The following is a 27196-nucleotide window of genomic DNA, read 5'->3' on the forward strand; positions in this document are numbered from 1 at the left end:
TAGAGATAGCACCTGTGCTGATTAATGGCCATATTACTTAGTTGTGGAGAAGATGGGGAGATGTGGATTGAGTGATAATACAATTAGATGGATTTGGAACTGATTGGATGGCTAGATTAAAATAGTATTAATTGTTCCATGTTGACATGGCAGGAAGTCACTATTAGAATACCTCAGAGATGTGCTTGGGCCTGTGCTTTAAAATTTTTTTAAATCAATGATTTTTAAAAAGTCATAGGTTCAACAGATGTGTGGATCACAATAAGCTAGTTGGGAAACCTAGCATGCTAGATAACAGTCAGGATCTGAAAGAATCTTCACAGGTTAGAGTATGGGGCTAAATTCTAATAATCTAATGTTTCATAGGGATACACATTAAGTCTTACATTTGGATATAAAAATTCCCTTTAACAAGTATAAGACAGGAGAGGAATGGTTAGACAATTATTCTGAAAAAGATCTTGGGGTTTTAGTCAATTGAAAGCTCAACATAAATCAGCAGTGTGAAGTTGAAGCCAAAAAAGTGAATGAATTAAATCTAGGGTTCTAATTATAGGGTCATAGCTTCCAGGATTTGGGAGGCGATAGTCCCTTAGTATACTATTCTCATCAGACCTTATTTGGAATATTGTGTTCAGTTCAGGATTCCACAGTGTAAGAAAGACACTAATATAATGAAGAATATTTAGGAAGGCAACTAATATAGTGAAGGTTCTTGAATCTATGTTATTTGAGAATCAGTTGAAGTAATGTTTAGCCCAGAGAAAGGAAAAGTGATAATATTCTTCAGATATTCCAAAGGTTGTTGTGTTGAGGAGGGCTAAATTTTTTATTTTTCCCAGAGAGAAGAATCCAGGAGCAAAGGGTTTAAGGGTTTAACCCAGGAGCAAAGGGTTTAAGTTGCAAAGAAGAAATTTTACTTGGTGTCAGAATACAACAACAACAACAATTTCCTAAGAAAGCTACACAAGAGTGGAATGGGCTATCTGTAAAGGTATCATTAGATGTCTTCAAACAGTAGCTGGCTGGCCATTTATTGGGTATGCTATAATGGGATCCCTTTTATGTATAGATTGGACTAGATGACCACTGACATCTGTTTTAACCCCAATTCTGTGATTCTGTGATCTTATTCTAACAGCATCTCTGAAATATATGAATAGGATTGTCCCTACATCATATATGGGGTCTGGAGGTTAAATGACTTGCCCGGGCCCAGACAATAATTAAAACTAGGGTGTTGCACTTTTCACTCTCAAAATATATTATCTCCACCAAACCATAGCACCCTGTATTCAGCTTAGTTACCTTTATAAAGCCATAGGTACTGGTGCTACAAATCTACCAGGTTGTAATCACTTGGTGCAAAATCAATGGTATACAGAGCCTTTACAACTTAGCAAACAGCCTCCCCCTTAAACATTCCTCCTCCATCTCTCAGTTTCTGATTCCTCTTTCTCAGCACCTTCAAGAGATTCACAAGCATGGGAATTTTTCCCCTTTCATTCTTTACAATAATTTAGTGGCTATGTTACATGTATTCCCACAGACACTGTCAATAAATCTCTCAAGCTCTCTGTTCAGCAGGAGCTGGGAGGTATTTCTAATTATAGGAAACAGTGTTGGGAATGACTTGGGTTCAACTATGTTTCTGTCTCAATGAACAACTCTGTTCTCTGGCAGGTAACGCATATACACAACTCAGCAGAGAGAGGCTCCACACAATAGAAACAGCAGGATTCTAGAAAAAGGCTGGTTCTAACTCCCTGCACTGGTGAAGCCTTTATCTTCTTTCAGCACCACGATTCTGGGACAGCTCCAAAAATCTGGGCCCCTTATTTGTATTACCTAGAAGGAATAGGATTGATAATACCATGCAGGGTTGGCCCTAAGTAAAATTATTAAGTAGACAAAATCTATCTTGAGCAACGTTTCACCTGTTCCTATTTCAGCGTGCACACCCTCTGTCCCATATTCCTACACTTCTAAACAGGGATAATACCTGTAGTATACTTCACTGAGGGGGGAATTGAGAGGATCAAATGAGATAATGCATGCCAAGCTTCCTTTTACAAGCCTTGAATTAATAGAGAAATGTGACTAATTATCATTGTTATCATTTTGCTGAAATGGGGGATCTGGATTTATTATTTTTTGTAGAAAGAGACTCGAAGAAAGATAGGTGTTGTATAATAGAAGAAGTGCTGCATTTGGAGGTTGAGGACAAGGATGCAAATCCTTCTTGAGCTAGACTTACTATTTTTTTTTTTTTAGTGAGGCAATTGGGGTTAAGTGACTTGCCCAGGGTCACACAGCTAGTAAGTGTTAAGTGTCTGAGGCCGGATTTGAACTCAGGCACTCCTGACTCCAGGGCCGGTGCTCTATCCACTGCGCCATCTAGCTGCCCCTAGACTTACTATTAGTGTATGACCTTGAACAAGCTGCTCTCTGAAATTCAGTTTCCTCGTCTACAAAATAATGGGGTTGGATCAGATTACTTCTAAGGTTCTTTCCAGCTCTAAATCTATGCTTTTTTGAACATTTGCAGGGGGGAAGGAAAGGGCAGACTTCATGAATACATCTAGAACTGATAATCCTTCAAGATACACAGTGGGGATTTAGACCTCATCTATAATATGCTAACTGGGAAGCTTACTAAAAAGAGGCAACAACGGCTTGAAAGAGTATATGTTTAATTCATTTGCCAGTGATTTGTGTATTTTTGTATTTTGTATACCTGGGTGGACCCTTGGGAAAATACTAATGGAGAGCAGATTTGAGAGAGGAATGAAGCCACAGAACAGAAATCTATATATTATTCTTCTATCCTTCTCAATGTTCCTATATTTACTCCTGAATGGCTGTTTTCTCAGCAGCCCAAGGTAATAACTTCTAATTCTCCAGCCTTCTGTCTCCATCTGCAGACTTATCTATAATAGCCAGGACAGGGGCAAGGAAACACTAGATGATAAGTTCTGGCCTCAGGCTCAACTCATGGTGTGCTAGAATGGGGCCCAATATGAGGAATCCTGAAGAATCCTTGCAGATGCTTCAGTTCCCATCAGGATTAGGGAAGCAGAGCAGAGTTGATTTATACAATTCATTCCAATTCCATCAAACTAATATTGGCCAGATATTGAACACAAATAATAGGACTTCATTGCACTTAGAAGTAAGACCTTGATTGGTAAGGAAACTCCCTTTGAATAATAGGATATATGTATGGCCTCAGTGCATTCCAAAATCTTCAACATGTCAGTTCTGAGGAAGAATGTTGTGAACAATGTACAATGGGAAGTTTTAAGCTGAGGAGTTTAACCAGAACATCAGGAATTCTTCCTAATGGTCACAGATCTAAGTAATTTCGGTTTGACTGGGCCCTCCAGAGTTCATGTTCTCCAACCCAGGCTGCTGAACAAACTGAGAGCCTTTGCAGTATTTCTTTTCAAGGGTAACCAGGGTGATTCTTCCCCTTTACTTTTGCAATAGACTCTTCCACACACTCACCTCTGCAACTCTTTCAAGGACACAGTGATCCTCAGGTTATGGCCCAGGACGAAGAGGACAGCTAGGATGTCTGCCCACTGTACCATCTCTCCCAGGGGACCCCCTTTCAGTACCCTTGGGCTGAACACATCCCCAGATTCCTCTGTCAAGAAACCAATATGGATGAGGATCTGAAGCCAAGAGAGAAGAGAGTAAATCAGTGTAAAGAAAAAAAATCAAAGCTTCATCTAGATTTGCCCTACTTCAGGGGTCTGGGGAAGTTGAGCAGTAGCAGATACCATCTCTAAACTACAATTGACTACTTACGTGGCAGCAAAGTAGATAGTTACCAAGAAGTAGATGGGGAAGCCTTCTGAGGGGGGTAGAACAAGCTATCCAGACTAAGCCAGAAACCCTACAAATACCAGATCATTGCTACTTCTATGACTGATAGTAGGAAGATATAGAGTACAGTTCAGAAACTACATGTCCCACTCTTCTTCTAAGCTTTGGAAGTTATTTGTCCTAATTCATGCACTATCTTATCCTCTTGGCTTGGGCTCAAACTTCAGTACAATTCCATTTTTCTAGTGTTTGCTTGTGCCTGGTAGTTAAGAGAGCCACACTTAAGTAGGTGCCTGGCATCTGGAGTAGTCATCCTTCATATTGCTTTGTTGTATACTCACTGTGAGAGGAAGCCCCTGGCTCATAAGGACCCATAGTTCCAAGGCAATAGCCCAAGCAGTATAAGACCACAATAGAAACTCAGTCTAAGCTTAGGGGCTCTTAGAAGGATCTCTAGGGGGGCATTCAAAGAGTGTGGCAAGTGAGAACTGTCCTTCAAGCTAAGGAGGCATCAGAGTGAGATGAGAGAAAAGGGGTCAGTGTTACTCGTCTTAAGTGGTGGGTATAGCTTTTCTCATGAAAAGTCAGGGTGTGACAGGGTGAGAACACAATCCCACACCAGGGTGTGGGTCTCCTGCCATTGTCCCAGGGAAAGTCTTCCTCACATACCTGCTTCTGATCCCTCCTCGCTCCCTTTAGCTTTGCTTCCAGGCGTTGTGCGGCCAGAGCCCAGTGGGCTGCCAACTGCTTGATCCTCTTCTTCATGAAGATCAGTGACTCCTTCCCACTTCCAATAAGCTCCAAGAGGTGGGAGAGATTGCTCCGGAAAGCTGCCTATAGGGAATGAGATGGGGGAGAGGGGTGCAGACATTGATGCTTACTATGGGTCAAACTGTTGTACCCAGTGGATTTTGGGGAGGGAGTGTCTATTAATCTCTCATTATCTAACCATACACCAGGACACCAGGTCCTACACAATGTGGACATCCTGTCACCTGCCCATCCACTACATTATGCAACCATTTTCCCTTTTTGTTCTCTTGCACTGGCTCTGGAAATAATAAATCAATACTACCTTTGCAACTGGTTATGAAGCCTTATGGCTTCACTCACCATAGCTATAATGGCTTACCCCAAAACTCTTACAAATAGTCATGACTTTTAGATTGGAAGCTCCTTGATGGTAGGGATAGTTTCATTTCTGCATTTGTATCCCCAGGCTATAGAGTGCTTAATAAATGCTTATTGACAGACCATCAGGGGCCTGGGTTCCACTAGGATTTCTCCATCCCTGGTTAAGGAGACACATTTAGAACCACTGCCCCATAAGACTTAATGTGAGGATGAATTCTGGGACACGAATAGGACAAATGACCAGCCCTAGCACTAAGGGTCTGAGTCAAAGTGTCCCTTTCAGAACGAGTCTCAGGTGATTCCCAGGCTTCAGCTGAGGGATTGGATCAGTTATGCCTCTGCTAAATGAATGTGGGTTGGCCATAGGATGGGCCTCTAGGGCCCCTCACCCTAAAATCTGCCTGTGAGTGATCTAAACTGATCATGGGTCAAGGAACCTCTTGACCAGAGATGGGAGAGGAGCTGTATTTGGACATTTGATAGTTTTAGACAGGATAGTTTTCAGCTAGATGGGGGGGGGAATCTGGACTTTTTTATATCCCACACTAAAGGCTACACCTTAAAGACTCATCAGGCCCCAGAATCTATAAGACTTCCTGCCTTAAAGGGTCTATTAGTTGAAGAAAGTGTACAGGAATAAGTAAATGGTCTTCCATTGGTCCCACCACATGGGCAATTTTGTCATACAAAGTCTTTACCTGGACTTTAGGCAGAGGCTTAGGGGCAGGCAACGCTGCTGTTTGATTCCTCCAAGGCATTAAGGGACAGAACCACTCTACTTCACTGAGGTAGATTAGGAAGGAGCACTCAGTGCCATCCACACCAAAGAAGGCATAACAGGGATCAGAAGTCCATCGTGCATGCATCCACTGTAGAAAGGAATGGGAGTCAGAGGCAAGAGAACAAGCTCTGACACCTTACTCCCAATACCAACCCAGTCATCCACAGTAGAATCACTTGACTTCATTATGGTGGAGGCCACCGAGAGACTGTGGTAACTGATTATAACTTCAGCTCACACTCCAGTAGCAAAAGCGAGTGAGCTAAGAGCAAGGTACTGTGGGGGTAGGGTGGGGAAAGGCACAAGACAAGGGCAATCCTAGTATTTTAATTATGCTTAGTCCTCATAGAGGGACCCTGAGAGTGGCATGGAAGGGTAGGAATTTCTTTAAAGTCTTCCTTAAAGTCCAGAGGCATCATGGTATAGTCAAGAGTGCTAGCTCTGGTTTCAGAGGTCTTGGGTTACAATCCTGGTTACTATGTGTATGATCTTGGGGAAGTTACCTCACCTCCATGGGCCTCAGTTTCTTCTTCTAAAAAATGAGGGCATTGGCTCTCTAAGGTCCCTCCCAGCCCTAGAGCTATGATCTTTGGTTCTATTAATCCCCCAGTATGGACAGGTGGATCAAAATTAACTTCTTTTTAAAGCACTTTACTTTTACTTTTCTCATTTTTTTTTTACTTTTATTTTTCTCATTTGACCTTCACAACAACCCTGTGAGTTAAGTTCTGATTTGACAGGTGAGGAAACTGAGTATCTGAGACATTAAGTGGCATTCCCATGGTTACAAAGCTAATAAGTGTCAGAGGCAGGATTAAACACATTCCTTTTGATTATAGATCCAGTATTCTTTCTACTATACCACACTTCTTCTGAGAACAGAACTACTTACCACAAGGCTGAAACCCTACAGATATTACACCCTCCCCCAGATGTATGCAGAATTATCATTATTCAGTGGCAAGTTCTGGAACAAAGAAACCAAACCCCTGTTGCCAGAGAGGGTGGGCTGGAGCAAGAGGGCAAGGGCAAAGACAATGGTAAGAGTAGAAAAGAGCTGGGGAGCTAGAATATTATCCTCTTAGGGAAATCCTGAAAGAGACTACCGCCAGGAAAAACAATTTGCCTTGGACCACTGGCTAGGAAGGGCCTTGAATATAAGGTCTCATCTCCCTCTGGAAAACTGACTAATTCCACTAAGGAGAGGAGAAATGAAAGATAGATCATGAGGAAACTCTTGTCTTTTTTTGCTGGAAATTTTGTGTATAATTTTAATTTGTGTTTAAAATAACCACATTCCTCCAATACCACTGCTAGGTTTATATCCCAAAGACATCCCCTGAAAGAGAAAAAGACCTGTTTGTACAAAAATATTTATAGCAGCTCTTTTTGTGGTGGCTAAGATTTGGAAATCAAAGGAATGCCCATCATTTGGGGAATGGCTAAACAAACCGATATATGTTGGTGATAGAATACTATTGTGCTATAAGAAATGGCAAGCAGGATGATTTCAGAAAGGCCTGGAAAGACATGGATGAAATGATGTATGGTGAAGTGAACAGAACCAAGAGAACATTGTACACAGAGACAACAATATTGTTTGATGAAGAACTGTGAATGACTTGACTATTCTTAACAATATAATGATCCAAGACAATTCCAAAGGACTACTGATAAAATATACTATCCACCGCCAAAGAAAGAACTGATATTAATGCTATTTTTTACTTTCTTTCATTTTTTTTCTTTTAATCAAGTTTTCTTGTACAAAATGACAAACATGGTCATGTTTTACATAATCATGCATGTATAACCCATATCTGATTGCTTGCCACCTCAGGGAAGGGGGAGGGGAGGGAGGGAAAGAGGGATAAAAATTAGAACCCTAAACTATAAATTAAAATGTTTATTATTTTAAAAAAATAACCACATTCCATAAGAATTTAATGGAGAAAGTTTGACTCTTCTGGGAGCACCTAAGTGAGAGACCAACAAAAAGAAATTAGGGAAGTGGTCATAACTAGAAACTTAAAAACTCAATCAATCAGTGAAGTCAAGGAATTCAAATCGACTGAATGTAAAACCATCTAAAGCACTTAGTATGTTCTAGGTAGTGGGGATGCAAAAGTAAAAAACCAAGAATTCCTGCTTTCAAGAAGCTTATGTTTTATGGGTTTTTTGTTTTGTTTTGTTTTGTTTGCAGGGCAATGAGGGTTAAGTGACTTGCCCAGGGTCACACAACTAGTAAGTGTCAAGTGTCTGAGGCCAGATTTGAACTCAGGTCCTCCTGAATCCAAGGCTGGTGCTTTATCCACTGTGCCACCTAGCTGCCCCCAAGAAGCTTATGTTTTATAAGGGATAGAAGTATATGCACAGAAATAAATAAATACAAAGCCTGTAAAAATAATTTCAAAAGAAAGAGGGTACTAATATCAGGAGAGATATCTGGGTGGCTCAACAAATAGATCATCAGGCCAAAAGTCAGGAAAACTCATATTCCAGAGGTCAAATCTGGTTTCAGACATTACTGGCTGTGTGATCCTCGGCAAGTCACTTAACCTCTATTTGCCTCAGTTTTCTCATCTGGAAAAATTAGCTGGAGAAGGAAATGGCAAAACACTCCAGTATCTTTGCCAAGAAAACCCCAAAACAGGGTCATGAAGAGCTGGACTCTACTGAACCAACTGAATAACAAATAACAGGAGATCAGAAAAGGCCTCGTTAAGAAGTGGCAGCTGAAGGGGCAGCTAGATGGAGCAGTGGATGGAGCACTGGCCCTGGAGTCAGGAGTACCTGAGTTTAAATCCAGCCTCAGACACTTGACATTTACTAGCTGTGTGACCCTGGGCAAGTCACTTAACCCTCATTGCCCTGAAAAAAAATAAAAAGAAAGAAAAGGAAAAAAAAAGGAAACAACCCTTTAACTTGTGAGAGGCCTCACCTATGGGGAGGGGTGAGGGAGGGAGAAAAAAATTGAAACTAGAAATCTTATAAAAGCAAATGTTGCAAACTAAAAAAAAAAAAAAGTGGCAGCTGAACTATGATTTGAAGGAAGCTAGGAATTCCTGGAGGTAAAGATGAGAAGGGAGCACATTCCAATGTTAGTTATTTCTGTTCTGTTAATGAGCTGAGAGTTAAAGACATTTACTTAGGAAACCAGAATTTAATGGACTCTCAAAAGACTTTGAAATATGAAAATAAGGGCAATCTGTTTCTAACAGTCAAAGAAAGTTAATTTCATGTGGAAAGGCTTTCAGTAACAGATGGTATCCTCCACTGAGGCTACATAGCCACTAAAAGACTATACAAGATGTAAGCTTTCAACAATAGGTGAAGAAGTCAAGTTTCATTGAAGAGTAGCCTTAACAACCATGTGGTGAATATGATCCAGAGAAGCCTACTGGGAAACCCACTACTCCCATTCCCTCATCCAACATTCTAGCCAATAAACCCTATGAACTATTCTTCAATCCCCTCCTGCCCTCTCTACATATTTGCAGTCTGTCTTCTGATACCTAGAACAGACTTCTTTCCATTAGTTTTTTTCCCTTTCAAGACCAAGATTGGTTAACTCCATGAACCCTTCCCTGACCTTTAGAGCTGAAAATGATCTCTTCCCCCTCATTTTTTCCCCTTTTGGTGAAGGTTCATTTTTTGGGACCCCTCCTTTGCTCTTATTGCCTTGAACCATTCTTTCTTTCTTTATTTTTTAGTGAGGCAATTGGGGTTAAGTGACTTGCCCAGGGTCACACAGCTAGTAAGTGTTAAGTGTCTGAGGCCGGATTTGAACTCAGGTACTCCTGACTCTAGGGCCAGTGCTTTATCCACTGCGCCACCTAGCTGCCTCAATGAACCATTCTTATTTGAGTCTACGCTATATCCTGCTGTCACCTCCACTCCATTAGATTGTAGACTCTCTGAGGACAGGAATCATGTCATTTTTCTTCCTTGTGCTCTCAGCACCTAACATAATGCTTTGTACATAGGCTTTTTTTTTTTAATTTTTTTTTTTTTTTTTGCAGGGCAATGGGGGTTAAGTGACTTGCCCAGGGTCACACAGCTAGTAAGTGTCAAGTGTCTGAGGCCGGATTTGAACTCAGGTACTCCTGACTCCAGGGCTGGTGCTCTATCCACTGCGCCACCTAGCTGCCTACCTGTACATAGGCTTTTAATGTTTGTTGAATTAAATTGATATTTTTTTTAAAAGGATAAAGATAGGATTTCCTGAGAAGACAGCATAGAAATGTCCAAGATAGGGGTGGAAGGTCAGTACAGAATAACCAGAGGACAAGAAGCAGGGCAGGATCTGAGCGGGCCAAAGGTAGCTACAGAATGGAGATGAAGAGGAGGACAAAACCAGGGAGTCAGCACCCACTCACAGAGACTGAGGATCTCATGACACTTAGTTGCAGTATCACCCCAAACCTATTCTGGGCTAAAAATAAAGTGTCTTTACTTAGTATTTATACTAGACCAAGTCAGAATTGTATCTTTTGTAATGTCCTTAGTTGGTCACATTATTTTATTTTAAAATTTATTTTATTTTTCATCTATGGAACAAAGCAAGTCTTTCCATAGCATAGTATAATTAAAATTATGATTGCACAAGAAATTGCAAATCTACTATATACAACTTGCCATTCTTTAAAAATATATAAGAGGGGCAGCTAGATGGCGCAGTGGATAGAGCACTGGCCCTGGAGTCAGGAGTACCTGAGTTCAAATCCGGCCTCAGACACTTAACACTTACTAGCTGTGTGACCTGGGCAAGTCACTTAACCCCAACTGCCTCGCTAAAAAACAAAAAAACAAAAACAAATATATATAAGAAAGTTATCATGTAAATTTCTTTTTTTTCTTTTTTTTCTCCCTTTTTTCCCTTCCCTCCTTAATAGTCCCTTAATAAAATGACCATTTGAAATCTTTGAGGCATTTGCGAATTTGCCATAGGAAAGTAATTTTTCTTAATAATGGTGGTTGTTGTCCTGAGGTCTGAAGGATTTCTAGTAGCTAGATATTGTGGTTACCATAGTTGACCAACTCCAGAATCCTTCGAGAGCTAGTATGACTGGGGTGGTAAGGGTAGAAGAGAAGCCTCATAGACTCAAGTGTTGGTAACACCTGCCTGACACAACGTTCCAAATATAACCCAAAAGGTTGGATTGAGATTTGAGTGGTCTCTGGTTCTTCTTCTTACTTAGAGATGTACCTCTGACTTTGCATCTATAAAACAAGTGTGCTGAGGTCCAAAACACGTGTGTGTGTGTGTGTGTGTGTGTGTGTGTGTGTGTGTGTGTGTGTGTGTGTGTGAGAGAGAGAGAGAGAGAGAAGCTCCAACAAGGGACATTTTAGATACTTAAAAAAATGCATATATTTTTCATGCCAGAAAATTCCATTCCCCAGGGTACATAGGTATTATTTTGTGACAAGTCTAGTTGCATATGAAAGTACAAAGCCTCCCTTGGACAGTAACACTTATGGGGAGCAATTTTCAAACTTTGCCTGGGGCATACAATTGCCTTCTCCGAGCATTGCCTGAGCAGGGGGGTGGGGGAGGAGATGGGGATGGAGTTCATTAGATTAACCAGAGCAGCAACATTAACAAAATGCCAGAGATAGAAGGGACCTTAGAGATCATTTAGCCTGACCCCTTCACTTGACAAATAAGGGAAGCAAGGCCCAAAGAGGTTAAGCATCTACCCCCATGGTCATGAAATCAATGAGTGATAGAGCCAGGACTTGAATAATAATAGCAATAATTGACATTTATTTAGTGATCTTTGCACTAACCCTGTGAGTCAGGCAGTACCATAGTCCTTACTATCTCCTTTTAACAGGTGTGGAAACAGAGGTGGAGAGGTTAAGTGACTTGTCCAAAGTCACATAGCTAAGTGTTTAAAATGGAAGAGTCCAGGTTTTGATATCCATTGCATTTACTATATACAGCAATGATTTCAAGAGGGGAAAGGGCCCCCTGCCAGATAGTGTACCCACAGAGGCAGCTGGCTTACAATGCTCCCCACTGAATTATTAAGAATAACTCATGTGAACTGACATCTGCCACCTCCACCTAAGATCTCATGTGTCTTTTCTCCACCACAGTATATTAGAGCTCTAGAAAGAGGAATCAAAATGTTGATTTAATTTATTCCCTGTCTGAATGGGAAATGATTTCATCGATTTTCTTACTTATTAAATGAGAGGGTTACATTATAAGGTCTCTTTGGGCTCCATATTCTCTTTCTTTCCCTGCCTCATCAACACCACCTTGAGCTAACCCTCTATAAAAAGGTTAGATGGGGTACTCTTTTGAAGATAGGACACATCTGGCTCCTTGCATAGGTATTTAAAATTTTCTGAAACTTCCAATATCACTTTATTTCTAATATGACTCTTTTAAGTAACTTTGGATGAAGGATCATCCACATTCTTCTTTCCTCCCTCCCCACAGAATGATTCCTTGGAGGATTTCATCAATACTTACCTCTACTTTTCCAGAGCAGTCTGGGTATTTAGGGTCATTGGGCACCTCACATTGATCTCGCTGGCCTTCGGACACTGGGAGGAGAGGGTTAGAGCAAAAGGCAGATAATGTGGGAAGATAAGGTCCCCAGTCACACCCTGCTAGAAGGAAATGAGTCAATCTAATATTGGAGGTGAAGGGCAGATGGTTTTTCCTAGCACTCAACCTCTCAAACAAGAATTGTGAGCACGTAAACTCAAGGGATTGGGCCATGATTCTCCTCTCCATGATCCCAGACCATGCTCAGGCTAGCAGATGGCATTCTCTCTTACAGATGTTTAGCCTTGCCCATTTTTTGGCATCTTCCCATCCTCTACTTCCTCCCTTAGAAACTGGATTTCACTCCTGCAAACAATGGTGTCACCAGAGAAGCAGGGTGGACATTGGTTTGGCAGTACCTACTCACCCAATTTTTTAGGGAAAGTGTGGACTTGGGTCCTGGTGGCAAGGGACTAGGGATGGTGGGTCTAAATGACTCTTTACCAATTCAGCTGCTCTTAACACCAAATGGTGGCCCCTTGCATGAAGAACATAGGCTTGACTTAAAGAGCTGATTAGTGAGAAGAGATGAGACCTGCTGCTCTAGTTTTGCCCGAGAGGCCCAAGTTCAAAAAGATTCTGAGAGGATTAAGTAAAAAGTGTGTGTGTGGTAGGGGGAGGAGGGGGAGAAAATACCCCAAGCTTCCTCTAGACAACACTTGCTTAGCCCTACTTACCAATTCCCTGAAGTTCCAACCTTCTAAAAGTCCCACCTTTGGGAAGCTTTGTCCAATAACCTGCCCTTATGGGAATTTGCTCAGCCTGTGAGGCAGAATCTGTCACCACCCTTCCTGGAACTGTACTACACATTTAAGAGATGGAAAGGGGTTGGGCTAAAGGGAGGGTAAATATCTATGGTCAGAAGCTGGTAGTGAGGCCTACCCTTGCTGTGCAGGACACTGTTGCGCAAGATTTGATCCACCTTCACGGCAATGTCAGAGACATTCTGGGCAATGGCCTGGATCTTTTCCATCAGCTTGGCACCTGGTGAGAACCTGAGCAAGAAAGGAAGTGTGAACTATAAGCCTGGGGAGAACCCATTTGTACCTTCTCAGGGCATCATTTCCCAAGCAGATTTTTTACAAGCAGTGGACCCCATGAGGCATGTAAAGGATGTAAGCCTTGGGTATATGTGCATCTTCAAATATAAGGATTATTAAAGTCAAGAATGGAAAAATGGAACTGTAGTCCCCAGGGAATGCTGAAGGATGGGCACAGGAAGAGTAATGATGATTATAACAATAACAACTGACACATGTATTGCTTTAAGGTTCTCAAAGTGGTTTATACACTTACTTTATTTGAAGATAAGAACCATGATAACTGTATTATAGATATTAATATCCCCATTGTACAGATAAGGAAATTTAACCTCATAGAGGTTAAAATAATTGTCCAGGTTGTCAGTGCCACAGGTAAGATTTTAAGCCAGGTTTTTCTGAAGTCAAATTTAGCACTTTTTTCACCCTTAGGCATATGTGCAGAACCATATGTTTGGGGCATTTAAAAAAATGTTTTTATTGATCTATTTTTTTTAAACATCACCTTCCTTTTCCAATATATTCCTACCTTTCTTCACAACTCAGAGAGCTATCTCTTATAACAAAGAATTTTAAAAAGAAGTTTATCAACACTAACATGTCAATTAAGTCCTATAACATATACGTTATATCACATCCACAGTCCACCACCTCTGCAAAGAAGGAAGTTGTATTCTCATTTCTCTTCCTTGCTTAGTCATTATAATTACAATGTTCAGTTTCATTTTTGTTTTGTTTTGTTTTTTGTTTTCCCCCATTTACACTGTTGTGATCATTGTATATATTGTATTCCTGGCTCTGCTTAATTTCATGAATTTTATATAAATCTTCCCATGCTACCCTATATTCATCACATTTATTGTTTCTTATGAAGCTGTACTATTCTAAATAGTTATCACATTCATGGACCAAAATTTGTTTATCTATTTCCCAACTGATGACTATGTACTTGGTTCCCAGTTCTTTGCTACTACAAAAAGTACTGCTAAAATATTTGTGTGTAACAACAACAGCAACAACAACAAAATGACATTTATATCATGCTTTAAGGTTTGCCAAACATTTTACAGATATTATTTCATTTAATTTTCCAACAACCTTGGAGGTAGGTACAATGATTATTTCCATTTAGCAGATAAGGAAACTGAGGCTGAGAGAGATTAAGCAACTTGCCTAGGATCAAGAACTCATAATTACCTAAGGAATAATTTGAACTTAGGTCTTCCTCACTGCAAGTCTACAGAGTTCTATCTACAACACCACAATGTTCATCAATATATTAGACTTTTCTTTGTCTTTGGTGTAGTATATGTTTAGTAGTAAGATCTCTGGATTAGGGAGAATGGACACTTTAGTCCTTTTCTAGTGTAGTGGGGAACCAGTCATAGAATGTGCATGAATATGGGCCTGAACACTGGCCCCCACATGCTCTGGCCCCTTACTAAAGGGCATGCATGACCAGAAACTTCTGATTGTTTCATTGGTGTCTATAATTGGGGAGTGGTGAAAATGTTATGGCAAAGAGGATTCAATGACTGAGTCATGAAGAACAATCCATTCTATGGAAGCAAAGGAGAAATGGCTTCTGGTCTCCTTTTTTCTAGGTTTCCTCTTTGTTAACACACAGCCAATGTTCCCTCTTTCCCTTGGACTTTCTTTGAGGGAGGAATTTTTTTCTCTCTTTCGACTTCCTAGAAGCATTGATGACAGTTTTGAGCACATGGCAGTGAGAACATGTGCTTGCCTAGTTGAGGCTGAGATTGGATCTCAAGTTCCTAGTTGCCTCTTCTACTTTGTGTTTCTTTCCCTAAGCACAGGTTACTGAATGGCAATCCTGTGTGATTGACAATTCCAGTGTTGAAAGCTACTTTGTGAGTCTGAGAGGCCAAGAATTTCTGGGTGCTGACTGGCAGTAACTGCCATTTCTTGGTGGAAGAGATGACCATCAACAAGATCATTCTGAAAACCGAAACCCTAGCTGGACAGACTTGAGGCTCTAATTGCTGTTTGGAGAGTACAGACTATAAAAGTAATTGAAATCTGTTTGTCAGTCTCTGAAAGCTTCTGAGGGGCTATTTCCTATCTCTGAGCAAAGTATAATAGAGACAATAGGTCATAGTTTATGTTTTAAGGATATATCAATGAACACTTGAGGTTTGGAGACTTTAATCATTTGTTGTATGGTGGAAAATAACTAGCTGTTCTAAACCTAATATCTACTACTTTGTATGTTGAATAATTTTTTAGAAGGAACCTTTAGACATATCTTAGCTTCATTTTAGAGATTTTTCTCCATAGTTTGGGGTAGAAACATAATGCCCCTTTGTGGGCTGCTTTCCCCTACCCATCTGTACCTATTAGAATATTTCCAAATTGTCTTCCAGAATGGATGGACCAATTTACAGCTCAATGAATAGTATACTAGTGTGACAATCTGTACATATCATTGACTATTTCCATCTTTTGTCATCTTTGATAATTCAGTGGATAGCCATTTCATTTTTTCCCTTTTGTTCAGCAATTTTCATATGATATCTGTAGCACAGACTAAATAGTACAGATGGAGTCTATCTGATTTAACAAGTTCAGCTTGTTCAAAATGAAATTATTCAGCATCATACTGGACTCAGCACTGGTGGAGAAGGCACTTTCTATTTTTAAAGTAATCCATAATGATGGTGCTTGTGTCTCCAATTTAAATTTTCTTTTAATGTCAACTGAATGTATGCAAGAGGACCTAGAACCCAGCAGAGCTATGGCCTGGGAGATGGAGGCTTAGAATATCAACAACAAAAACAAACAAAAAACAACAGGAAAGTTCACATTTTTAAAAGACCTTCTGACAGAGTGTGGATTCAATCCTCCAGAGATAGGTCAGGTGGGGGTGGAGTAGATGAAGAAGAATGGATCAAAGGAAGTGGTGTGAGTACATTGTGGTTGCACTATTGTTCTAAGTGATCTGAGAAAAAAGGAATATAAGTTTTGGGGGCCTGGATTTCCTGAATCCAGTCAGGAAGACTTGGTTTAGAACTTATCTATGACTAGGCTGTGTGACTTTGGTCTAGTCACTTAATCTCTCTAAGTCTTAAATTTTATAGTACCCCCCTCAGTGTTGTCGTGAAGGTCAAACAAGATATTCTATATATAATGGTGGTAATTAGGAAGAGTTCCCCTGATTTGTTCTGGCTAGAGTATGCCCCATAGTATATGAGTGGAACTGAGCTGAGCACTAATGGCCACTTGGGCTAACACATGTCCTGTGCTGAAGGATTTTGGGATGACATAGCAATCCTTTGGTTCATATCATGACAACAAAGGAAGAGAGTGTGAGGAAATGGGGAATGGTCTCCTCTCAATAAGGATATAACAGTCACCATTCAAATTACACTCTTCTTGATCTGGCCAAGATCACATGGTTCAAGGAGCCCTGAGTTGGTCTCAATTAGGTCCTTTCCTGGGCTGGTCCATATAAGGGAAGATTGAAGAAATGTCCCTGTGTTACCTCCCCCATTGGCTAAGAACCCAAAGAATAATTAAGGAAATTAAGGTTAGGAATACTTCATGGTGTGTAGATTGTAACTCTTGAGTAATCGACCTGTGATAAAAAAGGGGGAGGTCCATTCCCATTAGGGACTAGGGGTTAAAACGGGGCCTGTGAGCCCTCATTCTTTGTACCCACCAGTTGCACACTGGGTAACCATTCTTGAGAGAATGACAATAAATGAGCCTTTGACACATCACCACTGCTGAGTTCCAGAGAATTATTAAGCAGGAGTCATTTTCCTCTCAGAGAGATAATTCAAATAAAAGGTCACTGAACCAGGAAAGAGTGGCCCATTCAGCACACCTAAAAGGAATTCTGTTCTTTCCCATATTCCAAGCAAGTTCCAACTCTTTGAGTCTCTCCTTTAGACTTTCTTCAAGGGAGAAGAAGGATTCATGTTGCCTCTCTCTCCCTGCTCCTGCCTCTGCCCCTCCAAGCACAAGGAAGGTGGCTGATCAGACATGGCAGTGAGCTTGAGGTTGGACCTTGGGCCCCTGGCTTTGTATTTCTTTCCCTGAGTATAGATGACTGCATAGGAATACTGAGTGATGGACTTTTTGAATCTGATAATTACCTCAAGAGCTGGGAGTTCATGTTTATTGTTGTCTGTCCTTCATTCTGGAAGAGGACCAATAACATCATGATGGTGATGTCTTGACTTGCATGTAGATTGGATTTAGGTAACTCAGAGCTGCTCAAAGTCATCAGCCTCAATCTCTCTTCCAGAGTCATTGGAGTCCAGTGGCAAGACAAAAGTCAAGATGACTACCCAGGATGCAGTGGGTGACCTTGGCCTTTTTAAACACAGGTCTTTCCCAGTTCTGAGCTTGTCTGAGGCAATCTCCATTCAGTGATTAAGGGCTAGGTAAGAATTGAGACAAAAGATGTCCTAGTTTGCCACCAGAAAAGAATCCATCTGGGAGGGGAAAAACCGCAGAGTTTCTGGCCAGAACAGAAAACAATTGCTACTTAAAGTCCTTAAAACCTAAACAATGAGTGAGAGGCCTGAGCTGGATCCTATTATTGGCCATTCAATGAAAGCCAGAGTGATTTGGGTTTAAAGGATAGTCAAGTAGTTCCATTTGAATCACAATGGGTTTTTCCAAAGTCTGTTTTTCCAGAGCTATATTTCATAAGTGAAAACTGCACAAGAAAGAGTTAATTGTCTCAGCTTTTTGAGAAAAAAAGATAAAATAAAGAAATAAGAAATTAAAATAAAAAAAATCTACTTCTCAAACCCCAAGATATCTTACAAAACATAAATGATCAAAATTATATTCTTTTGGACAGAGCACCCACATGTAAGGGCATGACTCCCCATGTGGACAGAGAAGAAGGAAGAAAAAGGAAGAAGGAAGAAGGAGGAGCAGGAGGAGGGGGTATGTGAGGAGGAGGAGTTTATGTACTCCTGAGTCAATGCTAACTATGAGCAATAGGAGTTTCCTAAATCTATTACATTTCTCAGAGAAGATGACCATTAACAAGAGAATGAGCCTAAGGAAGACTGCTGGGAGAGTGGAACCTTGAGAAAGCATATAGCTGGAAAGGATTTAGACATCATAAAGTCCAATCAACTCATTTAACAGAGAAGGTAACTGGGCCCAGAGAGCTTACATAACTTGTCCAGAGTCATACAAGTTGTGTCTGAAGCCAGAGTTGAATTTTGAGATCTAACTGCCTCAAAGTTTGGCAGTTTTTCCACTATGCCATAGTTGCCTCTCAAGATAAGAGCTTAAGTATCAGCCTCCTAGGAGAGGATAATGGGAGTTATGGGCTATTACTTCAAGTATTAAATAATTCATTCTAGTAGTTATTTTGTGTTATAAGTATTTCTTTTGGTTGGAGGAATGAAATAGCTGTCCTATATATGATGTACCTTGTACATGGAATACTGTTCTTGAAGGATCTTGTTTCCCTTTGGGAAACACTTTGGACTTAAACCAAACCTAAACTTTGCATGACTTCCCCTGGTCTCCAGGGTGTGGACATAAAAAGCCAGAGGCTAAATTCCATCCACTAGGACCAAATCTGGTTTGAATGAGTCTAGAGATGTTACCTTTTCATGGGAAAGGTGCCCCAGCCTTGGTCAGCTGGTCTTTTTACACTTGTAAAGCATTTTTGCAAAATTTAAAGTGCTACAACATAATAAATACCAATTTTTATTTGTATTTCCTGAAGGGATGGTAATGATCTTGGATCTAATTCTTTATGCTAGAAGATGAAGCTGCAGAGAAAATTGGAGCTCAAGAGTAAATATTTAGGGAGGAACCAAGGTAAATGTAACATCAAAATAGAGACAGAGAAAAGGGAAGAAGGAACACAGATGTGAAAGCTAGAAGCAAGTTATGTAGCCAGAACAGGAAAGTTCAGGGGATTTTATTGAAGCAAAATCTAGAGGATGCCCTTAAGTACCAGATGGTTGGAGAGAAGAGAAGAGAGGAAAGGAAAGGAGAAGAGAGGAGAGGAGAGAAGAGGGGAGAGAAGAGAGGAGAAGAGAAGAGAAGACAAAGAGAGACAAAAACAGAGAGATATACAGAGAGACAGAGACAGGGAGAAACAGAGAGATTCAGAGTCAGAGACAGAGAGACCACTGAGAGACAGGGAGACAGAGACACAGATAGACAGAGACACAGATAGACAAAAAGACAGAGAGACAGAGATAGAAAGACAGAGAGACAGAGATGCAGGGACAGAGACACAGAGACAGAGTCACAGAGAGAGAGAGAGAGAGAGAGAGAGCTCCAAAGCGACACAGAGCAAGAGCTAAAGGGGTAGACATGGGGTCAGAGTTCCCTAATTGGCTGTTAATCAGGCACTTAGTCAATATACAAAAGGGGAAACCATCCCCTATATTATCCTTTTTTTGTTCTCCGGTTGGGGGGTGGGGGTGGGGGGGGCAGAGAATGGAGCACAACAGATTTACACTGCTTCTCCAGCACGGAAAAGGTGAGGGACAGCTAGTCCCAATGCCACACCTTGCCTTGGACGCCATGAGTATATAGTTGCTTCTGTCTCTTTTGCATTTGTTTTTTCTTCACTATCTTTTTTTTTTTTTTTTGGTGAGACAATTGGGGTTAAGTGACTTGCCCAAGGTCACACAGCTAGTAAGTGACAAGTGTCTGAAGCTGGATTTGAACTCAGGTCCTCCTGGCTCCAGGGCCAGTGCTCTATCCACTGCACCACCTAGCTGCCTCTTTTCTCTCTTTTTTTTTTAGTGAGGCAATTGAGTTTAAGTGACTTGCCCAGGGTCACACAGCTAGTAAGTGTCAAGTGTCTGAGGCTGGATTTGAACTCAGTTCCTCCTGGCTCCAGGGCCAGTGCTCTATCCACTGCACCACCTAGCTGCCCCTTTTGCCCCTTTTCTTGACTATCTTGAGATAGATGTGGCCCAAGGATGGTAAGTTCAGAAGACCCCAAAGTCTCATCAGCTGTCAGAGTTGAATGGGGCTGTAGCTATGGCATTTCTTTTTTTTTTTTTTTTTTGGTGAGGCAATTGGGGTTAAGTGACCTGCCCAGGGTCACACAGCTAGTAAGTGTCAATCGTCTGAGGTCAGATTTGAACTCAGGTACTCCTGACTCCAGAGCCGGTGCTCTATCCACTGCGCCACCTAGCTGCCCCTGCTATGGCATTTCTGAAACAGCAGTGGAAAGAATCAGTAAGAGGAAGAATCTGCATCAGGAGTGAAGTCACACCAAGGATAGACACTGGAGATAGTTACTGGAGCAAAGGTATTTTTGGGGAGCATGACTATGGTGGCTATAGACTCAGGAAAGGAGCCGATCTTGGAAGTTGTCTGAGCAGCCTGCCAACCAGAGAGCTGAATCCAAGAGACCTTTGTAAGGACTCTGCGAAGGGATAAAAGACTTCTAGGGGCTGTGGGTTATGTATTCCCTGCACGTGTACCTCACTTTCATTGGACTCTTAAGTTTGAACCCATTGTTTATATGGGTACCATGTATGTAGATATATGAGAATGTACCCCAGGAATTGGGGAGAAAGGTTTGTATCAACTGTTCTTACCATACTATTTGGGTAAATGTTTTTGCTAAATGCTAAGTTGTTGATTGTTGACAGGATCACACTGGTTAAGGCTCAGAGAATAGTCCATAGAAATGTAATTTAGAGTTTCTTATTTTTTGCAAGAAATTGTGGGCGGTTTTCTTAGTTTTTCTCAAATTCCTTGAACAATTTTTCTCTCTGCCCTGTGGTTCTCAAGAGCAGACCATCGTTTTCTAAACAGGGAATACACCTTTTTAGCCCAAATTACTTCAGGCTTTTATTATCCCTAAAACCCTGGCAGTTGTAGTAGTCTGTGAGTTGGAGTGCAAGTTAAGAGAGTGTTTTAGCTGTATGATAGTTATTTAACTTTTCTGAGACTCAGTTTCTTCAAGTGGACCCACTGCACAAAGTTGATATATGTAAATAATGCATGCACTTGAGCAGGTGTATTAAATTAATTTATTATTAAATTTTTATTAATTATTAAATTTATTAAATTAAATATCAGCTATTAAATTTCTCCAGCCTCTTTTTGGCTTTATCACCAAAGCAGAGTCTTTTATCAAGTAAAGCACAGAGAAAGGGGAGAAGGGAAGGTTTAAATCAGTTCTGTGTGTTTGGAGGGGAAATCTGTTTTCAGTCTGCAGAGCAGGGTCAGATAGAAGTGTATGACAACTAGAAATATGGCTTACATTGTTTTCCCATTTCTCTCTCCACTGACTCTACTTGTTTCCTTAGGTTTTCTAGGGATGGACAAAGGAGCAAATGGACTTGAACTTCTCCTCCTTTTTGAAACCCATTTTTTCAAAGGGAGAAACTTATTTCCCTTGGGTATCTATCTGGGAGAAGAAAAGAGGAAAGAGGCAGGACTCGGCAAAAGTCTGAATAAGGTTCCCCTCCAATTTCCTGTTATAACTTCTTCCCTTTACCTCTGGTACCCAGAAGCCTCATATTATCTGTTTCTTGCCCAAAGCAGCCAGTGCTATGTCCTTACAGAAGCTTGCCTTCTCCTAGAAATATCTCAAATTCAGAATTCACTTTTCTCTCTCCCTTACCTCTCCCCACTCCTCCTCCTCCTCCTCCTCCTCCTCCTCCTCCTCCTCCTCCCACCTTTCACTTCAACTGGGCTAATTTCAGTTGGCTACCAGGAGGGAAGTAATCCGATTAAATTAAATCCCATTGAGAAGTTAAAGGAAGAAGCTGTGCTAAGCCTATAAATTCTGAACTTTTAAATCTACACTGCCAAGCAGTTCATGTCTGAACCCTGAGGTTACCGGGAGGCAAATTCATCTCCCATCTCTCCTCACTTTCTATTTTTGAAAAATACACAATTTACTGACTACAATAATGATTAACATTATGTAGTGCTTTCAATTTTGGAAAGCACTTTACATATATTGTGTCGTTTGATCCTTATAATCCTGCGAAGTAGAGATTAACGGTGTTATCTTTATTTTACAGATGAGCAAACTGAGGCTAAGAAAGTTTACCTATGGTCACTTAAGTGTCAGAGTCGGAATGTGAGCTGAGGCCTCCTTAATTCCCATTCAAGGGCTCTTTCCCACACACTGTCCCAACAGAGACAAGACCAGCAGTGGTAGGGTTCAAGGAGGGGTACAATGTGGCTTCACCAATTACCTGCAGTTTAGGTGACCTATATTTCACTATAGATAGTAACTATTACCTTGTAGAAATGACCTAATCACCCACTCTTATCTTACAAATGAGGCAACTGAGGACTAGAGAGGGAAAAGTGATTTGCCTAAAATAGCATAGTGGCAGAGTCAAGAATTAGAAGCCAGGCCTCTGTTTCCATCCTGTGTTCCTACTAATATATTATATCACCTGTGCCACAAGAGGGAGGGAGCAAGGTTTTTGGTCCAGGGAGTGAGTTACCATTAGAAGAATAGAACCTACTATTGGACTATAAATGAGTTTACCCTTCCTCAGTCTAAGTAAGGGTTTAAACAATTCCTTGTTTCCCTGCCTAGCACTTAGAGTGACAAAAAAAAAGACAAAAACAAAAACAAAACAAAACCCAACACCTTCCCACTCTTCCAGCCTCAGCTTTGCCTGCTAATTAATTGGTAAGGGCTAAGTTATGGAGCTCCAGGTGGAAGAACAATTTCATCTGCAAAGTCATTGAATAACAAACTCCTGCTTTACTGACACTAAGAAAGCCAATAGCACAAAAAGGGATATCGGGAGTGATCTTGTGCAGCAGCAAGCCAGAGAGAACAGAATTCCACAGGGGGGAAAGGAGGGAGGCAGTGAAGGAGAGAGACTACTCCCATTAACCACTACACATGGCCATCAGAATTACTTAGCCACCCACGGTTTCTAGAATGTGACTGATTGCTAGAAAGAGGAAGTGAATGGATTGATTCTTCTTGAGTGGCAGCTAGTTCTCCTAACCTATCCTAGGTATTACCTACAATGACAGACAGAATTTACCTTTACTCATTCCCATCTCCCTGCTTGATGGCTCCCTCACCACCCTCATCACAGAGTTTTTTTGTTTTGTTTTGTTTTGTTTTTTTGTGGGGCAATGGGGGTTAAGTGACTTGCCCAGGGTCACACAGCTAGTAAGTGTCAAGTGTCTGAGGCCAGATTTGAACTCAGGTACTCCTGAATCCAGGGCCGGTGCTTTATCCACTGCACCACCTAGCTGCCCCTTCATCACAGAGTTTTTCCAGGTAAATTAGAGTGCCAACTATTTCTAAATTTGAGCCTTAATCATACACACAAACTCTTCTAGGATTTTAGACTTCACGGCAGCAAAACCAAATGCTTCTTTAGGCCTTGATCTGGTTGTAGCTTATACCAAAATGGACTGATTTCTGATTTGAGCAAGGAAAAGGAGGTCACTCAAAGGGAAACAGTGAAATGGATGGTGGCCATTAGTAGATTGCAGTATATTACCGGTGAAGACTTGCTTAGTCAGTTAGACAGTCAACAAGTACTTTTTAAATGCTTATTATGTACTGAGCACTTTGCTAAGCACTAGGCATATAAAGAAAGGTAAGAACAATACAAAAGAAAAAAACAGTCCCTGTAGTTAAGGAACACATACCCTCGTGGGTGAGACAATACACAAACAACTAGACACATACAAGATAATATACAGTCAAAGATATGGTTTTTCTAGTATCAATGTATAGCTGTGAGAGTTGGACTATAAAGAAAGCTGAGCACTGTGGAATCCATGCTTTCAAATTGTGGTACTGGAGAAGACTGAGAATCCCTTGGACAGCAAGGAGATGGAATCACTCAATACTTTAAGAGATTAATTCAGATTGTTCACTGGAAGGTCAAATACTGAAGCTGAAGCTTAAATACTTTGGCCACATGATGAGATGGGACTCATTGGAAAAGACCAGGATGTTGGGAGAGATTGAAAGCAAAAGGAGAAAGGGATGGCAGAGGATGAGATGGATAGATAGTGCCCAGCTGTGTGACCCTGGACAAATCACTTCACTCTGTTTGCTTCAGTTTCCTCATGTGTAAAATGGGCTGCAGAAGGAAATGGCAAACCATTCTAGTATCTTTGCCAAGAAAACCCCAAATGGGTTCATGAAGAATTGGGCAAGACTGAAACTATGGAGCAACAACAATCCACACCAGATGTTGCAAGCCTAGCATTAATGCCCTGAGAAGCTGATTTATTTTTTTTGTGAGGCAATTGGGGTTAAGTGTTAAGTGACTTGCCCAGGGTCACACAGCTAGTAAGTGTTAAGTGTCTGAGGCTGGATTTGAACTCAGGTCTTCTTGACTCCAGGGCTTATGCTCTATGCACTGAGTCACCTAGCTGCCCCTCAAAGCATGATCTTCAAGAAAGACCTTGTGGGCCCATTCTAAAGCATACTCAATACATACACATATAGATATATTTTTGTATGTATCTAAATATTTTGCATATTGCATCCCAAATTAAAATGCATGCTCTTTAAGAATGAGGACTATTTTTTCATTTGTTTTGTTTTTGGAATTTTTTAGTGTTTCCTTCTTTCTTTTTTGTCTTTCTTTGTATCCCCAGAAGTTACATAATGCTTGGCTCATAGTGAGCAGAAGATGGGTCCAGAAATGCCCATGAGACTGGCAAGAGCAATGTGGCAGCAGGAACTACAAGTAACAGTAACCACTAACAGACCAGAGGAGCCCATGTAGTGAGACCAGCAAGGAACAGCAGGATGCAGAAGAACAATATCCCTGGTAGACATTTAGCAAGATCAGCAGACACGGTGATAAGCAAGCCCAATGAGAGTGGCATATTGAACTCACAAAAAGACATTAGGGATCCTGCAGGATTAGACATGAGAGTTGTCCCTCATGGACCCCTCATGAGTGATCCCTATGCATACTCACTCTCTCTGTTGCTGGTCTATATATATGAGACAGTGTGCCCCAAGTTTAGGGGGTGGGATGGGAAATGTTCTATTGCCAATCTTTTATCTATGATATTTCATTAAATGTCTAATGAACTAATGTATCCTTGCCTCCTCTAGCTGACTAGAGAAAAAGCAAACCAATCATTGGAGAGGTTTCATGAGCTATAATTTTAATTAGATATGGATGGATGCATAGAGTATTTTGAATCTGGGATAGCTAGTCTTTGGGCTCCACATACAAAAAGGGATACCCCAGATGTTACATTGCCATTGTTTCAACAAAAATAAGAGTAGTAACAGCTTGTTCTTATATTGTGCATATGTTTACAAATACTTGCTTTTGTTACAGTCATGTGAGGTAGATTCAACTTTTTGTCCTCCACAGAATCTAATGGAGTCTTGATCAGGAGATGTTGAATGAATGGATGGATGTTACAAGTTATCTCACAGGCCATGGGAGAAATGCTCCTTTGCCCACTGAGAGAATCTGGCTCTTCACAGTTTCTGTTTTGCCCTACAAGGCATTGGGATATAGGAAAGGAGAGAAGGGAGCTCTCTTGTTCTGGCTCATTCTCATATCAAGGGCGCCCATGTTCTGCGTTCCCTCCTCTTTCCTCTGTTTGTTGTTGTTGTTCTCCTTGAAGAGGACCATGACATTGGGAGGTGATGTCATGACTTGCAATGAATTGGATTTAAGTGAGTGCAAAGTAATGAGTATCACTCCTTCCTCCAGAGCCATCTGAGTCCAGTGGACAATATATACATCAAGATAACTGGAGATGGCCCTGGATATTTGAGGCAATTGGGGTTAAGTGACTTGCCCAGGGTCACAGAGCTAGTAAAGTGTCAAGTGTCTGAGGCTGGATTTGAACTCACATCCTTCTGACTCCAGGGCCAGTGATCTATCCATGGTGCCACAAGTTCCCTAAATGTGACCCTTTCCCCCCCTCCCTGCAGTTCCTCCTTCCTCTGCTATAAAGCCTGAGCATGTGATACCCTATTATAGTTTCTACTACCCTTGCTGAGTAAATGAGCTCTCCAGGAAGCCTCTATAAGGAGGCTTAATTTCACTTTCCTCCTGTGATTTATGAGGGCTGCATTCCTCTAACAGTAGTATTGATTTTTCCCACAGCTGGCTAGTATACTTGCTGGGAGTTGTTATTTTATTAAGAAACCAATAGCTTTTCTTTCTAAACACACACACACACACCCCAAAGACACTAAAACAGAGGCAGACATAAACAGACCTACATGATGAGAAAACACACATAGACATATACAGTCCCTAGATCAGGTCAGTCAGGCAGATCCCAGGGAAGTCAGGTCACAGGAGAGGGTACAACTAGCTCTGAACTCCCTAGGAATCCCTGTTGGAGAACCAACCACCCTGAAGGAGCCTAGACATAATCGTCGAACTCTAGAGGTCAACATTGGTGGTCTCTGAATTTTTAACTCAATAGTATACTGCCTTCCACCATCTGTGGTCTCTTTCAGAAAGCCTAGCTCTTTTGGAAACAGCCTTACTGGGCTGGAAACTTAATTAAGGACAGTAAAATAACTCTGCCCCTCCTTTACTTCTGCTCCAGAAGAACCAACCAATATTAATAAGATAAAACTGGAGTTTTGCAGTTTGAAGACACACCTTTTGGGGGAAGAGATGGCTGTCAGACATTTGCAATTTCAGTCATTAGGCCAGCTATCTGAGGGTGGGATGGAGTCAGATTCTGAAATCCACATTCAGCCTTCTTCCTCAGAACTGTGCCCAGCTTCTCCTGTCCTACAGGAGTAGGGCAGAATATTTAGGTATCCAACTATTACATATAATCCTGAAATGATAATAAATTGGTTTGTATTTAGCTTTTTAATTTTGGAGGGATCCAGACATGTGATTTCATCAATGTAAAGAAGTCCTTAAC

The 27196-nt window shown here is 41.1% G+C and overlaps 1 protein-coding gene across 5 annotated transcripts in view; it reads right to left on the reverse strand.

Annotated features, from left to right (window-relative positions):
• Positions 1-27196, reverse strand: part of MGAT5B (alpha-1,6-mannosylglycoprotein 6-beta-N-acetylglucosaminyltransferase B) — a 135561-nt gene that overhangs the window by 57991 nt on the left and 50374 nt on the right. For all 5 annotated transcript variants that reach the window (XM_044004535.1, XM_044004534.1, XM_044004537.1 and 2 more), the window contains exons 4-8: positions 13191-13303; positions 12231-12304; positions 5664-5834; positions 4501-4665; positions 3508-3677 (exon numbers count right to left, since the gene is read on the reverse strand). In XM_044004535.1, coding sequence (XP_043860470.1) covers positions 3508-3677; positions 4501-4665; positions 5664-5834; positions 12231-12304; positions 13191-13303 — 693 coding nt within the window. The remainder of the gene's footprint in view (positions 1-3507; positions 3678-4500; positions 4666-5663; positions 5835-12230; positions 12305-13190; positions 13304-27196) is intronic.

This window comes from Dromiciops gliroides, chromosome 4 (assembly GCF_019393635.1).
Source record: "Dromiciops gliroides isolate mDroGli1 chromosome 4, mDroGli1.pri, whole genome shotgun sequence".
NCBI lineage: Eukaryota > Metazoa > Chordata > Mammalia > Microbiotheria > Microbiotheriidae > Dromiciops > Dromiciops gliroides.